Source organism: Anabrus simplex, chromosome 8, assembly GCF_040414725.1.
Source record: "Anabrus simplex isolate iqAnaSimp1 chromosome 8, ASM4041472v1, whole genome shotgun sequence".
Lineage (NCBI taxonomy): Eukaryota > Metazoa > Arthropoda > Insecta > Orthoptera > Tettigoniidae > Anabrus > Anabrus simplex.
Window position 1 is genome coordinate 13282574 of NC_090272.1, and position 16244 is coordinate 13298817.

Consider the following 16244-nt stretch of genomic DNA (forward strand, 5'->3'; position numbering starts at 1 on the left):
TTTGACTTATAATTATTTCTGAAAAGTTTAAAATTGGTAACCTTTCTGGGCTACTTGGGGACCGGTCATGCTTTCTAGTAGTGTCATCTTAACTTGATTTTGAAATTATATCTCCTGTATGATTTATTTTGGTAATCTGGGGCTGTCGTTGGTGATGTGTTCGTGTACCTGCTGGGCGATTCCTGGCCTAGGCTGATTGTGGGACTGGTGTTCGCCTATGGCGTGAATATGTATTATTCTTACCCTGTCTCGCTGTTGGTGTGAGCTGGTGAGTTGGTCAGGGGTCACTCGATTCATTTCACCAAGGATTCTGTTTGTATGGGGTTATAGTGTAGGCGTTCGTTATGGTTGAATTCTGTCAGGTCGTAACTGTGTGGATGCCTTGTGGACCATGTGTCTGGACCTATTCGGGTCTTTACTAGTTCATCCGTGCTGGTTATTGGTTGCTGGTAGTCTTCTATTTCTAACGGATACCGTGCTCTCCTATTAATTTAACCTGTTCCCTTGTTGTAGTGTGGTCGGTTAGTGAGTGGCTTTCCTCAAGTTTCTGGCTCATACAGTTTGGTCTTGTTTTAGTTAACTTGTGATTTCTGGAATGGTTGTCCTGTCAACCTACTTGCGGTTAGGTCTGGTTCATGTGGGGATATTCTTAGGTGACTTGTGGTTTCCTGTATGGCTTGTGGTACTCTGCCTTGGTCATTGTATTAATGGAGTTCCTATGTTGTGAAAATTTATAACCTATTTGTATTTAATTGCATTCCATTTTGAGTTGTGGATTCCACCGGCCTCCCTACCATTTCTACTGTGTTGGATTGCTGTTGAGCTAATGTGGTCTGTAGCCTGAGGATGGAAAAGCCTCTTAACCTAATAGGATTGGGTGCAGATCGGTGTTGGGTGATGATATTGGTACCAAGTATTTGTTGTTTGGGGTTTATATTTTGGGGTGGGCATGATAGTTTCGCAGCATGTCGTTGAGGGCTGTTAGTGTCCCTTTTCCCTATCGGGGTCTGGCGCATGCATGTTGGAGCTAGTCATGGTTATTTTATGGTTTCTGTGTTGTCTTGTTGGCTCATTATGACATGTCAGGTATGGACTGGTTATTGGTCTTATTATTGTACCTTGTGTCTTCGTAGATTTGGAAATACCCTTCGGTGTGGGTCTATGGCTCTGATGGAATGATTTTAACTTGTGTCATGTAACATATTGGTTTTGTGTGTCCTGGTTTCTTCACTTTTGATCTCACTGCGTTACCTGTTGACCCGACGTTATTTTGTGTTCTATTGCTACTTCTTGTTAAAGCTCAGTTAATGTTCCCCTGTCACTCTTGGACATATTTTCTCTTCAGTGGATCTAATTTGTCTTTTGACAAGGTTGTTTGGTCATCTTACCATTCTATGGGATTATTAATCTGGTATGGGACGGATTGTTAGTTCCTGGGCGGTACCGAAGTCGCCCAACTGTTAGATTATGGGGTCTATGTGTTGAGTTCCTTTATTCTTCATTATCATTGAGCATTTGCTAACGTCCTGCCATCTTTTCTGCCATGTATATTTTATTTTACCTTGTTTCCTGGTTGTATGGAAGGGTACCTGCTTAGCGGTGATGCGGCAGTATGAATCTGCGGATGTCATATATTATTAGGCCGGCTAGTTCCGAGGTCTTGCGAAAGACAACCGGTAGTTTAGGTTGCGTAGGTCATTGCTCTAATTTCCTGGTGGTCACTTGGTTTGAGGTGGATTTCATCACCTTTTCTTACTTAATCAGGTGTCCTGTGTGAAAATATGTTGTTGTGAATTCAATGAAGTTTGAGGATATGTGACTTCGGATTGGTTTTCCCTCCTGAATTTCTTTCATCCATTTTCTATTCCGTTATTCCTTGGTGTTATCGAAGGAACCATTATGTGTTTGTTATTTTCCATCCTAATATTATTTTGGGCTTGGTATTGTTGTTGCTTGTTCGGTTGTTGATGACAAACATTTAGCGCACCTCACCATCTTATAGTATCAGAAGTCTCCTTCCGTACTGCCAACGTTATCTTGTCTCGAAGATTTTTCCTCTAACCCTAAGATATTTTAATTTTCTTAAACTTGCAGCAGGTGTCTGGTATTGTTGAAATGAAGTTATGTTTCCTCTCAGTCCTCTTATTCAATCAAGGTAATGTGTTGTGATTGGGAATGTTGAACCAGAAATTGGTGCAAATTTTACTTGATGCCTGTGATAGTCGTGAGAAATTTTAAAATGCATTAATTGCTCATCGAGCGGTAGTATTGAGGTGGTTTTGTTCTAATAATCTGAAATTAAGTGTACCTTCGGAATGTCCGCTCCTGTAATGTGTTATGGTTAGGAATTTTGTACCTCTGAAGATACCGGGGGTTATTTAATGTTCACTGTGATGTGGTTGGTCGTGACCTGGTTTGGTAAGTACATGCGATGTATGCCTTAACTTTGTGTATTACCTAGTTTAGTGTTCTGTAAGGTACTGTTATTTAACTTGAGGTTGTGGATTTTTAATATATTGTGGTGATGTTAACGGGTAATGGACTTCCGTTATATGGTGAATCTGAACCTGATTATTGCGCTGCTTATTGAAATTGGTGTCGAAATTTCTATTTTCTAAAACTTGGACGTGTGCACGTATTTTAAGTGTTGTTCATTCTGAATGGGTGGTATTTGCTGAATTGTTCATGTTTGTGCGGTTTACTCATGTACTGCTCCGTCGGCAAACCTATGCTCTTACGTGGTATGCTCTGGCCCTGACTCAGTCGATTGTAGTTGAGATTTTAAATTTAATTGACAGTTGGATCTTAGTATCCGTTGGAACGTAGTCACCAATTTAGCCCATCTTTCCTCTGTTTTCCTTCTTTGCTCTTTTGCGGTTATGGTAAATTTTAATTATGTTAATGAAACAAGAGGCTGCATTTCTTGATAATCTAGAGAATATTTATTTCCTAACCTGTAATAAAGTACTTAATCTTAATATTCTTTAAACGGGTGAATTGTAATATGTAACAGGTTTTACTAGAAGCGCATTGCTTAAAGAGTGTAAATTCAGCTAAAGCTAGCTGTTTTAGACGTTAGATAAATGGAACCCTGTTTGAGGGAAGCGTGATCTCTTTACTAAACTCTTGCCACCACAAACTTGAACTGAAGTGAGGATTGTGATATTAATATGACTCAAGGTTGGCGTGTTATTATTATGCATACATGAAGTCGTCATTTGTGGTCTCTATCTAATGTGGACTTGATTTGAAATTTAGCTTACTTCTTGACCACTAAACTGAACTGGAAGCTATATCAGTGAATACACTAAGCTTCGGGGGGAGAGGGCTGTTACGGTGTAACACAATTTACTCTACCCTGTGAACCTATTTTGAACTGGCAATATCGCCGTAGAAAATTTTAATCTTTCTATATGTCTAAGCGGACGGATTCCCTCGTACTACTACGTGCTTTGGTGATACTAATCGAACTTATTTATAATTCTTATTGTGGACTGATGGCAACGTCTTTGGATTATCGCATTTCTGAATTGTACAGACTGTTTCATTTCTCTTACAATAAGTGCTGCAATCTTCTGCCAGACACCCACAATGAGTTACCCCTCCCCAAGCGGTCTTCTACCTATCAGAGCGCGGCTACTTCCTCATGGAGCAAACCTCGCCATTTTGAACCCCGACAGTACGCATTGAGAAGTCATGGCGTGCGGTTGTGTTTATTGGATCCTTAAGATGTTGGCGTCAGGTTGGTGTGAAGACCCCGGCTGAGAGTCTTGAGATGTGGGTTTTAAACCCAAATTACTTTGTTTCCTGCATCGTCCTATTATGATTCTTTTCGACTAATTCTGACCTGGGAAAAGCAAACTCATCACGAAGCATCTGTAAGTATGTGAGGAACTAGCTCATCATGGCTAAGCGTCAGATTCACCCAAGTAAGTGGCTTCATCATTTGGCAAGTTATATCCTGTGAATATGAAACGGCAAGGAAATTCGTGTGATTCGTGACTTGAAAATTAACTCCTTCAAGGTGGAATTTCGTGAAAATAATTATTTTGGAAATTACTAGCAGAGGGACGTGTGTTAAATTCTAATAATATAATTATTGGTATGTAACAACTACAAAAATGAGGAAAACCTTTTAAAATTAACTATTATTTTCACCCGTTAATGAACTTCATTGATCATGTAAATTCAAATTGTGTCGGGCACTTAATGCCATTTATACTGCGTGAGGTTCCGCAGAAGCATATAATTCTGGTTTCCTTGGTTTAAAAAGAATAACCTTGCTTCTTTTTTCCTGGTATTTAATCTTTTGCGTTTCCTGATTTTATTTTTGTTTCTTGCCTTTGTTGTGGTTTGTACCATGATTGGTTTGCGGGCGTATGTTTTCGTTGCTATGGTAACGTTTTGTTATCGGGAGATGATGGTGATTGTTGTTTGTTGTTTTGCGTGTTTTATTGTGGAGCCGGAGTTTGCTTAAGAATTTCCGCTTTCGGTGGAAAATTTATTTGCTCCTCACTTGATCTCTTACGGTTTTCTCCCTTTTCCCCTTGTTTACTGTGTGTGTTTTCCGTGCGCTAATCTTATTTGACCCCTCGTAGTTTATTAATTTGGCTAGAGTTCTATGCTCCTGCGAAGCCTCCTCTTATTAAGAAGGTGCAATGAAACTCGTTGATTGAGTGGCTTTCCCTAGGTTTAATACGTTAGTTTTAATTTCATTTTAGTTAGTCTAACAAACGGGCCCCGTTTAAACCTTCTGTGAACTATTTAAGTTTTAATTCGAATCATTTTCTGTTATTATAGTAAGGTTATCAAGGTGTACTGTTTCTGGTAATGATTTAGTGTCTTTAATTAGTACAACCTTCTGTTTTTAAACTAATGATTTGCATCAGTATCATTTTCTGAAAAGGACTACGTTTTTCAGTTTCATCCGTGTATTTTCTATTATTCACTAATTGTTTTGAACTACTTAAAATACTTTTATTCCCTCAGATAGGACGATGTTCTTTTGGTTTCATGTTAAGTTTTCATTCTTTAATTAAAAGTTTATTTCATTGAAACCAGTGTTTCCTTTATTATCTGTGTGGTTCAGCGCCGAATCAAGGAATTTTAATCCATTTCCTCTGGGAGTTTTATTTGGGCCTTCCTGGGTAAGTAACTGTTGGATGTAATTTTCCTATCCTTGTGACTGATTTCCTTAATTTGTTTAATAATCATTGTTTATTTAACACCGGTTTATAGGTAGTACCGACCGGTGTTTGTTTGCTAACCGCTAGTGTAGTGTACTTACTGCGCTGGTGGTTTACGTTGTACTTTCACTACCGGATATGGCGATTCTAAATAGGTGAGAATGTCGGATTCGGAAATAGTAGTATCTACTCCCCGTACTACTCCTACGCGATGAATATTCGATGACGGAATAAAAGCTTTCAAATTTCTTTTCCTTCAGAATTGGATGAAAAAGAAAGGCGTTTGCAGCCTTGCTAGACATGAAAGTAATTTGGATCCTATTTCGTCCCTTCCTATGAATGGCCTTGACTTCCCCAATTTGCTTTTCATAGAAAATCCGACCCAGAGTCATAGGATGAATATGTCCGATTTTATTATGAGATTCGGTCGATTCCACATAAACTATGTAGGGGCCAATATGAGTGTTTGAATATTTAGATACAGGAACGTGCTGGCGCTGATCCATGTCACGTATTGTATCTTGAGAACTGTCTCGTTGGGTATCCGTGTTACTAGCGTCCATGTGTAAATCCTCACTTATGGCATCCTTGCCATTATCAGGTCTGCCTAAAGGGCCACCGCCACTATCTACAGACATAGTACCCCGAAAGATGATTACACTATACAAGCACCTATACAACTACAAGGGAAGAATTACTAGGATACAAAACACAAAGCACTCTACTTATCTACAGACGTGAAAAGCCGCTGCACCAGTGACCGGAGAGAGACGTGTGCACTGCACAACAGCCGAACACCGAATGAAAATCTCTGGTTCTCTTGAAAGTTTTGTATATGAACATGACTCCACGTTGCCTCCCTTTCAAAATCTGACATTCATTATTTCCCCACGGTGCCACGTGATAGGTTTGAAATTCTACAAAGCTGGAGTTAAGCTATCGCCAAGTTTCCTTTTTTGATACTAACATCAAACTGAACAAATAACAGACTTCAGTTAGCCTTTCCCCAATCTAGTTTGTCGTTTTATGGTCTGGATATCCTCCAACTATTTTCCTTCATGTCTTTTCTTCCCCATTCACCCATTCACTTGATACTCAGGAACTTTTAAAGTTACAAACTTTATGATCGTTCCGTATTGAATAGAGAAATAAGAAGATGTACAATATTAGAAGGATCCACCTTTCAATACTCCGTTGTAAGTTGAACTAAAAAGAAGTCACAACTTGTTTATTGGGACCGGTTTCGACACATTACAAGTGTCATCATCAGCCAAATAGTAAAATAGGGCAAGATATAAAGATCTTAAAACAACTAATACATTGAACACAGGCAAAAAATTAACATTGATTCATATCGTAGCAATTCAGTTAATGTCCAAAACACAATGATCGCAGTCAAGAGAGTAAACAGAACATCATTGTCTTGCGCCGAAAACAAATATAGTTGAAGTTCATAAGCAGGTCAAGCATGCACATATGTAGAGTCGTTGCTAGGCAGGTCTTGTAGGCACTTATTTCTCAGGCCGAAGAGTAAAAGGTGACGTAATTGAAGTCTTAGGAAAACAGTGTAAGATTTAATTTCGTCAAATTCAAAGTAGGTATATAAGTTTGAAAATGATTTAAAACATTAAAAAGAAAAAAGTCAAATAAAAAAATATTTTAAAAAAAGGAAGAAATAATAAAAGAAAATTGCAATGTGAGGTTCAACTCGAAACAACTTGCCGTAGTAATTGATAGATGAATGGGAGATGATAAATAGGTGAAAAGGTTAGGGAACGTTTATTAGAGGGTGGTGGTGGTGATTATTGCTATTAGAGGAAGTACAAATGGGTAAGTATCTTCTATATAACACTAAACCGAGGGGAAAAAGAGGAAGAGGTCCGACACTTCGAAAAATGAAGATATCGGTAAAAGGAAGACAAGGGCCCAATAAGCAAGTTGTGACTTCTTTTTAGTTCAACTTACAACGGAGTATTGAAAGGTGGATCCTTCTAATATTGTACATCTTCTTACTCAGGAACTTGTACGAATTCGCTATCAATTGGGAACCAAATGTGTTTGACTTTTGTTAACCGCATTGCTTGGTGCATGAATACTGGGGATAACGTGAGATTTTTCCACTTTTAGGAGTTAAAATCAAAAGCGTTGGGGATGATAACGACATACGAACAAAGAGTTGGCGACTTTCTCTTGTTACCCAACATTTTCTCCCTGATGGCTGCTGGTAGACCCTTCGGTACTCTGTAGTTGCCCACTGCGAGCACTTCTTTTGATCTGAACCTTGTTTCTTTGACTGCCAGAAGTTTCATTTGTTATTTGTCCAGTACTTCAATACGTTTCATGTTTCCCAACATCAAGGAGCTTGCCAAAGAAATTGTTCATCATTGGCAGCTTGTGCGATGAGAGATACTCTGACTGATGATGGTGCTGGGCCTCCAAAATCTCACTGGCCCCAGATTTAACCAGCGCGGTTAGTATCGTCTGACTTGCGTTTCTCTATCATGATGGTCTGTGGGGTGAGGCCCAAAGACCCCAGGAAATAGAACCATACAGACAATATCTGGAGAACAGATGCTGCCCCTGAGCCGCCCACCATGGTTTCAGCCTCCTTCATCAGCTATGCCATATCCTGCCTCCGATGTCATTCAGGTCTTCATTCAAAACTCTGAGCTGAGATACATGTGGGGAGGGTGGAGCTGCCTCAGAGTGCTACCTAGTTGTTGTCTGCACATCCTCATTGTTATATTTTTCTTTATATTGCAGTCTAGGGATAACGAATCTGCTTTTTATCCAGATGTTTTTGGTTCAGTTCTCAGCCAGGTCAAGGATTTTTACCTGGATCTCAGAGCTGTTTAGAGAACAACTCACCCTAGACGACAGCAATTGGGGAGCTATCTGACGTTGACATAGTGGTCGCAATCTAGAAAGCCAAAAAGATCTACCGTACTGACAGCACATCACGTTATAATCTGCAGGCTTTCAGGGTGAGCAGCAGTTGCTTGTTAGACTAAGGCTCATCATGGCTCTACCATCATGGGTTTTGGACTACTAACACTAATGTCACAATTGCCAACAAAATAAATAAATAAATAAATTCATTAATTAACTAATTAATAAACAAAACAGTTTTTATCTCTTATTTAGAGGACGACATAGTTAAATAAATACACTGGCAGAAAAATATCCAAACATCATGAACGAAGGAATGTGGAATACAGAAATTTTGGATTGTATATGTCGAGGTAACATATTTAATTGCTTAAAGGTACAAGACTAGAGGTTATTATCCAGGTGGTCCATTAATAACTGGTGCAATCGCCTGATTGTTGATTGCAAGCAAGCAAACGTGCATGCATTGTGTCACATAGGTGCCGGATGTCAGTTTGTGGGATGGAGTTCCATGCCTATGGCACTTGGTTGATCAATAAAGGGACAGTTAATGCTGGTTGTGGATGATGCTGGAGTTGTCGTCCAATGATGTCCCATACGTGCTCCATTGGGGACAGATCGGGGAATCTTGCAGGCCAAGAGAACACACTGTGCCCTACAATGTTCTCGTCGCTGTCAAGCAAATGCTGAGAACCGACCAGATGCATTATAGTGGATAAACTTATTCACCAAACGGTGGGTAACCTTGGCACATAGCTTACCTGGCTCGTAAATCCTCTTCTGCAGCACAGCATAGCTCAGCCAGAATACGATATGTGGGTAAAATGGGTCAGCAAAGCAATAAAAAATGAAGAGGAAATGTACAATCAGATTTTAAAAGTAACATGAGCTAAGATAGAAGAAAATGTGTGAGTCGCACCATTCGAAATCAAATACAAAGTTTATTTCACAATGAGAGATTGGATTCCTCAATTTTAAATTAATAAAGGAAATTTTATACAATATAATCTTTCTCTAGCTAACATTTACATCAAGAAATAGGATCCTCGGTCCTTGTCAGAGCTACTGTTGGGAAAACCTTGCATCTTCATCCATAGATACATCGGCAATCGGGTTACCAGCTAGTGCGTTCGGTACAGACAAATTCTAACCTCCAACAGAAATGAAACAAAATAATAAATCAAGGGGAAATTAACTCGCATACTCAAATGGTATTTAAATTCATCCCTACTTATATTATGCTACAGGACATAAAGTTATAACACACGCACTTAACACTAAAACATGCAACACAAATGCTCGACCTCGGAGACTCGAACTCGCAACTCCTCTGAAAAGCATGCAATATCTCTAATTACATCACAATCGAAAAACAACTTATTGACAATGCGCAGAATAATATGGGATCTCAAGGTGCACGAACAACAGTAGAGCCAACTATGTGTATGTTTTCCATTTTTAAAAGTTTGTTGAAAGCAGGTCAAAGCTCCCTTGTAGACAGTGACTTCATTGTCAGACCAGACCTGGAAAGAAATCGCCCAACGAGTGTCGTCAGAAACCTACCCTTTCTGCGACCAGGGTACGAGCGCCATGCTCAATCACAGCTGACAAGTGGTAAAGAAGACTCTCATTCATACAAATACCAGCCCTAGTAAAGGCCCTCTCATTAACATAACTAACGTGTAAGTACCACACGTATTCTTATCTCAGACAGTGCGAATCCCAGTACCTTAATTTATACATAACTTGAGCTCAGTTACGTTCACGTGTATTATTCTGTACCCACATATATCATTTCACAGCTTATACCTGCCTACATCGCGCAATTTAGGGCACCTTTATCTCTTATTATCCCTGGGCTTATTAAACACATATCTCTCGCCTTTTATTTATTTCTGCGTGAATCGATGGCAAGCTCGATTCCCGGGCAAACCCCTAAATGCATTAAAAGAAATATTGAAGATCTTATACCTTTATATCTGACAACAAATTACTTATATCTAAACATGCCTCATGCGTTTCTAGCTAGGCACTAAGACTCTCGGTCTACCTATAAAATTCTTAGACTGCGCAAGTCTTTTATTTGATGAAATAATAACAACCCTTTCTTCATTGACTGAAGACCTTATGTACAATAAATAGGACACACTGAAACCATAATCGAGAAAGATAACATGCAAAAATTAAACTACACTAATCGTGCGTGTCCTGCGCATAATCTGTAAACAAGTGTCCGAGGACACGCATAGTATTTACAAATTAGCCTGAAGGCGTTACGTTACACCTTTAGGTTATGAAACTACCCTATCTCTGATCCATGCTTGCCTGACCTCCATCTGTGGTTTCACTTAAGCAGTTCTCCGGACGGACATGAGGTTTGGTGTTGGTAGAGGGCAGCAGTCCGGAGTTCGTGTTTGGCGACATCACGAGGATATTCGTTCTTCGTTCTTCGACTGGAACTCGTACTGATGAGTTGCTAGTTGTTTGTAGTGCCTCGCCTGGATGTGATGCACACTGCCAGCGGGTCCTCGATCGTTGCCTCTCTGCGGTGAAGGATGCCCTCGTTGTTTGGCTCGTATCACCGCCCCCAGAGTCATGAATTGGCTGTGGCGGGTGACTTCCTGATGCTAGACAACTGTAATGGAAAGCCATGTCATTACGTATCCTTGGTAGGATGCCAAATCCCAACCTTGCTTTTTGACACACTCCCTTTAGCTACCTTGACTATCCTTTGAGTTCATACTTGTGAAACAGTAGAAACGATTCTGCGTTACAAATACACTTGCAATAGACCTAGATTGTTCTGAAATAATTGAAGTAGTGCTGTAATTCCGAGCCTACACTGACTTAGAACACGTTAGCATCAGACTGTAATATACAACTCTGCGTAGAGTGATAGTGGCAAAGGATTTGCTTCTAAAGAAATCAATTAAATCAGTTCACATGTTTAGAGTTCAGATTTACTTCTCACAAGATGGCTACTTACTTGTCACTGGGACAATGCACTACCTCTAACTGCAACGCTTGGAGATAAAGGCTGTCTTGTCGATGAGCTCCGTAACACAGGTATACCTTGCACAGAGAATGCTCCTCGCGTCACACGTGTGCCGTATTTATTGAAGAGGCTTACCCACGCCCGCGAGGTTCTCGCTGTGTTTTCCAATTAAATGCGTACTCACAGAAATGGAATTTCTATCACGGTGCTCGAGACAAATGAATATTAATTCGAAGAGATTATTCATAATTTCATGTGGCATATCAAATTGTTCATAAAATGATGTTCATTCATCCTATCATTTTAGACTCTCGATATTCCTCCTATTGACAGAAATATCCACTGAGTTTGTTTCCCTCCATCCTGAATTCTCCCGCTATTTCTCATAAAGATGCTGGCATCGGACGCTATAGGTTAAGTGCTTAGAGTAGTTTTGTGTCCTTAATTGTTCATGCTGGAAACTCCACCCTGCTACTGACGCTCTGATATCTTGAAAAGCACGCAATTGCGTGCTATTGCACCATAATATAAAACCTGATGTCATTCTTATGTGGTCTCATCTGCATATTATAATTATCTGCAGATCACCTCTATTGGACCATGAACTGAATGGTGGTGGTGGTGATTATTGTTTTAAGAGGAAGTACAACTAGGCAACCATCCTCTATATAACACTAATCAGAGAGAAGAAATGGAAGGGGTCCGACACTTCGAAAAATTAAGGTATCGGCCAAAGGAAGACAAGAGCCACGAAGGCGTGAAAATGAAAGACTCCCTGGGCCTCGGCAACCTAATAGCGTCGGGCTCGGAAAAGAACAAGAGTTGACCAATGGAGGTCGGATAGAATAGATAAAATTGAGGAGCCTGGCACAAGTTAGTGGAAGCAATGCCAGGACTCAGCTAAGGGCCCCGTGGTCGCCGACCCACGCTCCAAAGTTCAGAGCCCCTGGGGCCCCTTTTAGTTGCCTCTTACGACAGGCAGGGGATACCGTGGGTGTTATTCTACTGCCCCCCACCCACAGGGGGTCCATGAACTGAATGGTTCAATATCATCACTCTGCAGAGTACTTTCGGTTACAACAGCGGCACTGGGGCATGCATTATCCCGTTGCAAAATACCCCCGGGAATGCTGTTCATGAATGGCAGCACAACAGGTCTAATCACCAGATGGAAGTATACATCTGTAGTCAGGGTGCAATGGATAACCATGAGAGTGCTCCTGCTGTCATAGAAATTGCTCCCCAGACCAGAACTCCTGGTGTAGGTCCAGTGCTCACCTCGGCTCCTTTTAACCAACACACAGCCATCACTGGCACCAAGGCAGAACTCCACTCCATCCCCCAATGAGCTCTCACTTGACACCACTGAAGCTGCACTGTGGTAAGTGAAATGCACGCCGCAGGGTGTCTGGCACGATGCTTTCCTTCAAGTAACTGATTTCGAACAATTCGTTGCGTCACTGTGGTGCCAACTGCCACTCGAATTGCCGCTGAAGACGCTGTCTGCTGCGCCACAGCCATACGGCGGATACGACGGTCCTCCCCCTCGGTGGTGCCACGGTGAAGTCCGGAGCCCGGTCTTCTTGTCAGTATACTTTCTCGTGACCACCGCTGCCAGCATGCATACCATGCGATTTGAATCACCGTCATCTCTCAGATACATAAACATGTACCGGGCGAGTTGGCCATGCGTTTACGGGCGCGCAGCTGTGAGCTCGCATCCGGGAGATAGCGGGTTCGAACCCCCACTGTCGGCAGCCCTGAAAATGGTTTTCCGTGGTTTCCCCATTTTCACACCAGGCAAATGCTCGGGCTGTACCTTAATTAAAGCCACGGCCTCTTCGTTCCAACTCCTAGCCCTTTCCTAACCCTTCGTCATCATATGACCTATCAGTGTCGGTGCGACGTTAAACAAATAGCACAAACACGCCTACCAACGTTCGTTAATCTAGCACAACCCCTTTTTCGTGTTTGGATACTTCTTACTGCCAGTAGAGATCAAACATTTTGCAGAGAACTATTAAGAATACATTGAAAATGAAAATTTGGACAAATTGTACTTTTTATTGATGTCCCTAATTTAATTATGATTTACTCAAATCCTTTGAACAGGAAGACAAAGAAGCGAGAAAGGAGGCAGCACAAATGCAGAACCAACCCAATGGTACTGTACCTGTATCATCAGAGGAAACTAATGGTCTGGACACTACAAGAAGTGATCTGTCGTGGCCAGGAAGTGATAAAAGCAGTGAAAAGAAGCGCCTAACTTTGAAAGGTGCAGCCACAGCCGCCAAACTGGTGGCACGTCTCAGTCCCAAAAGCGCTCGCAAACCATCGAGTCAACGGACTGCTCTCGTCAAGGTAAGTGCGTCATTCTTCTCCCTTCCTGTCGTTACATGAATACACACTTTGTTTCTGTCAACAGTGTTTAGCAGCACCTCATCCACTGGCCAGTAACATACACTCCTTATTCAGCCTCAAATAACAGATTCTAAAATCCAGTAACAGAATTTAATCCTCATGCCAATGTCAGCCTTTCCTCAAATTTTGAAGAGTTTCTTTTTTTTTTTTTTTTTTTTTTTTTGTAGAAATAGGCCTGCAGTGAGACATGAGTGAGATCTCTTTCCAAGAGAGGTGTAATTTTAACATGATTTTCCTCTGTTATTTTCCTTTTTATGTAATAATGGATAATATTCCAAACTGTAACCTATTCTCATTAGAAGATGGACCTCAGTAAATCTACAAATTAATATCACATTTTAAACAACACTCTGCATAAGCTATCGGTAGCACGGAGCAATGACAGTACACAAGAAGACAATGTGGTGTTGTGAATGTAAGGCAAGCAGGCAGTTCCCTTCACTTCTTCCTTCTGTGAGTTTTGCTTGGTCGTTTCTCTGGAATGCACGGATCTGTAAATCGCTGTAACCATTACCCTTAAACACCACTTTGAGCATGTCCATCTCCACTTGGACATTTGATGGCTCAAAAATTCGTCCCGCCCTCTTGGAGAGTGTCGTGAGAATGCATTGTTTTTGTGCTGGATGGTGGTGAGAATCTGCACGAAGATAGCGATTTGTGTGGGTAGGCTTACGATGGACGGTATGTCCTAAGGAGCCGTCCGGTTTCTTTCTTACTAGAAGGGGAATGCCGGGAGGTATCGGACAGTTTAACTTTTCTGTCATAATTCTTTATGGAATACGAAAAATAGCATGTAATGCATTTTATAATCATCTATATTCTTATATTAACGTACTCACCAAAATATATTAAATAACAGTTAAAAACTCGGACAATATTAACAAATTATGAGGTTATTACACTTTCATAGGTTTGAAAAACGGAGGGTGGTATCGGACGGTCAATCTTTTTTAAGAAAAAGAGATTTTTCACATTCAAAATACAGAACAATTAACGTTTAGCCATTCTGCAAATATCACACTCATTAGCGTTGAAGGTTCTTGATGGACTAAACAAATATTTAGTCATAAGATCATTTAATTTATCAAAACAATTGTGCACTTGCTCCTCGTTGAAGCCTACTGCTCCCTGCAAGCTGGTAGACTCAGCCGTCCTCAAACGGAGGTCCTCTTCATAAAATCATTAAAAAAGGCCTTTCCTGCCATTATTATAGTTTTATTAAACCTATGTTCAACTCTCAACTCCTCAGCAAATTGATACACAAGTTTAAAAATTATGGTTTTTTTTGAGTGTCATGAGCTGGCTGTCGGGGCCTTGATATGCATGTACGGTACATCTGAGAATGTCGCACTGTTCGCCGTACACGCTTTCATTGGAATGTCTTTACCAGCATTAAGAGCTTTAACTCTATCACCTAACGTGCTTTTGTGGAACAGAGGAATATTGATTTGCCTCTCTAATACTTATCCTGTTGTCCCTGGCACTATTCAAGGCTAATAACATATTGCTTTCTTCCCATTATCCTCGTATCTTCCCCATGCTTACCTACAACAAAGGATGGTAGTATCAGCAACTCGGACGGAACTGCAATCTATGAAGTCCGATACCGCACGCCAGTTTCGTGTCCGATACCGCCCGAATGACTGCCTTAAAAACAACAGGAACTGAACGAGAACGTTCGAAAAAGCTGATTGTAAACCCGCGATATTACAGAGTAAGGAATACTGTTTCTGCTAAAGTACTTGAAGTTCAATGCAACTGATTCTTGTTGCTGTTACTTCTTGGTAAAAATAAATCCGTGCCGGGCGAAAATCACACACAGGACAAAATTACACCACCACTCATAAACGACCCTGCCTTTCGACTGAATAGGATGCACCCACCCTTCAATCATGCAGGCGTACCTGTGATTAACGAAAAAGGTTCTGCCACATGCAGCTAGCAAAGACATTTGTGACTGTCCGACACCAGCCGCCGTCCGATACCTCCCGATCCTCCCCAATATCCAAGAAAGGAAGGCGTCCACAGCTTCCAGTATAATCTAGTGTAGGTAAGAGCTCGAGCATATTGGAACATGACATCATGACCCGACGATAGAGCGTGCTCAGCTGGTTGGTCTGGTTGGTTGAGACGAATATTACGTTTATGTATGATACATTAATCATTACAGGTTCACCTATTCTTATTTCTGAGTTATATTTTCTAGAAATTTAGCCACCCATTCAACCACTCTTTTATCTAGTCCAATAATTCGTATTTTCATCAGTAATCTATCATAATCTACCCTATCAAGAATCTTAGGTTAATAGTGATACCGTCCATTTGACCTCCTAAATCTAAAATACCTGCTATATCTTGCTGTAATCCTACAAGTTACGTCTCTGTGGAATAACCTTTCCTAAATCCAACCTGCCTTTCAATCAAAGCGGTCAGTAATTTTGCAAATGTGTCTAATTTAAACAGAAAGAATGCTTTCCCAGAGTTTATAAACAATACATGTCAAACTGATTGGCCTGCAACACCCTTTCTCTTGTACAATGGGGCCACTATAGCAACTCTCCATTCATTTGGTATTGCTCCCCCATGCAAACAGTAATCAAATAAGTATTTCATATATGGTGTCGGGAAGAACAATTATCAGTCAACCCGAACAAGATAACTCTGGTCTCTTTTACAAGAAGGAGAAAATTAGAGGGAGAGAGATCACTGAAGCTCTTTGGGCAAGATATATATATGGAAGAACAGGCACTGCA

At 40.8% G+C, this 16244-nt stretch overlaps 1 protein-coding gene across 1 annotated transcript in view; it reads left to right on the top strand.

The window, feature by feature from the left end:
- Positions 1-16244, top strand: part of mfr (misfire) — a 426204-nt gene that overhangs the window by 249874 nt on the left and 160086 nt on the right. The window contains exon 19 of the mRNA XM_067152717.2: positions 13183-13431. Within this exon, the coding sequence (XP_067008818.2) occupies positions 13183-13431 (249 nt within the window). The remainder of the gene's footprint in view (positions 1-13182; positions 13432-16244) is intronic.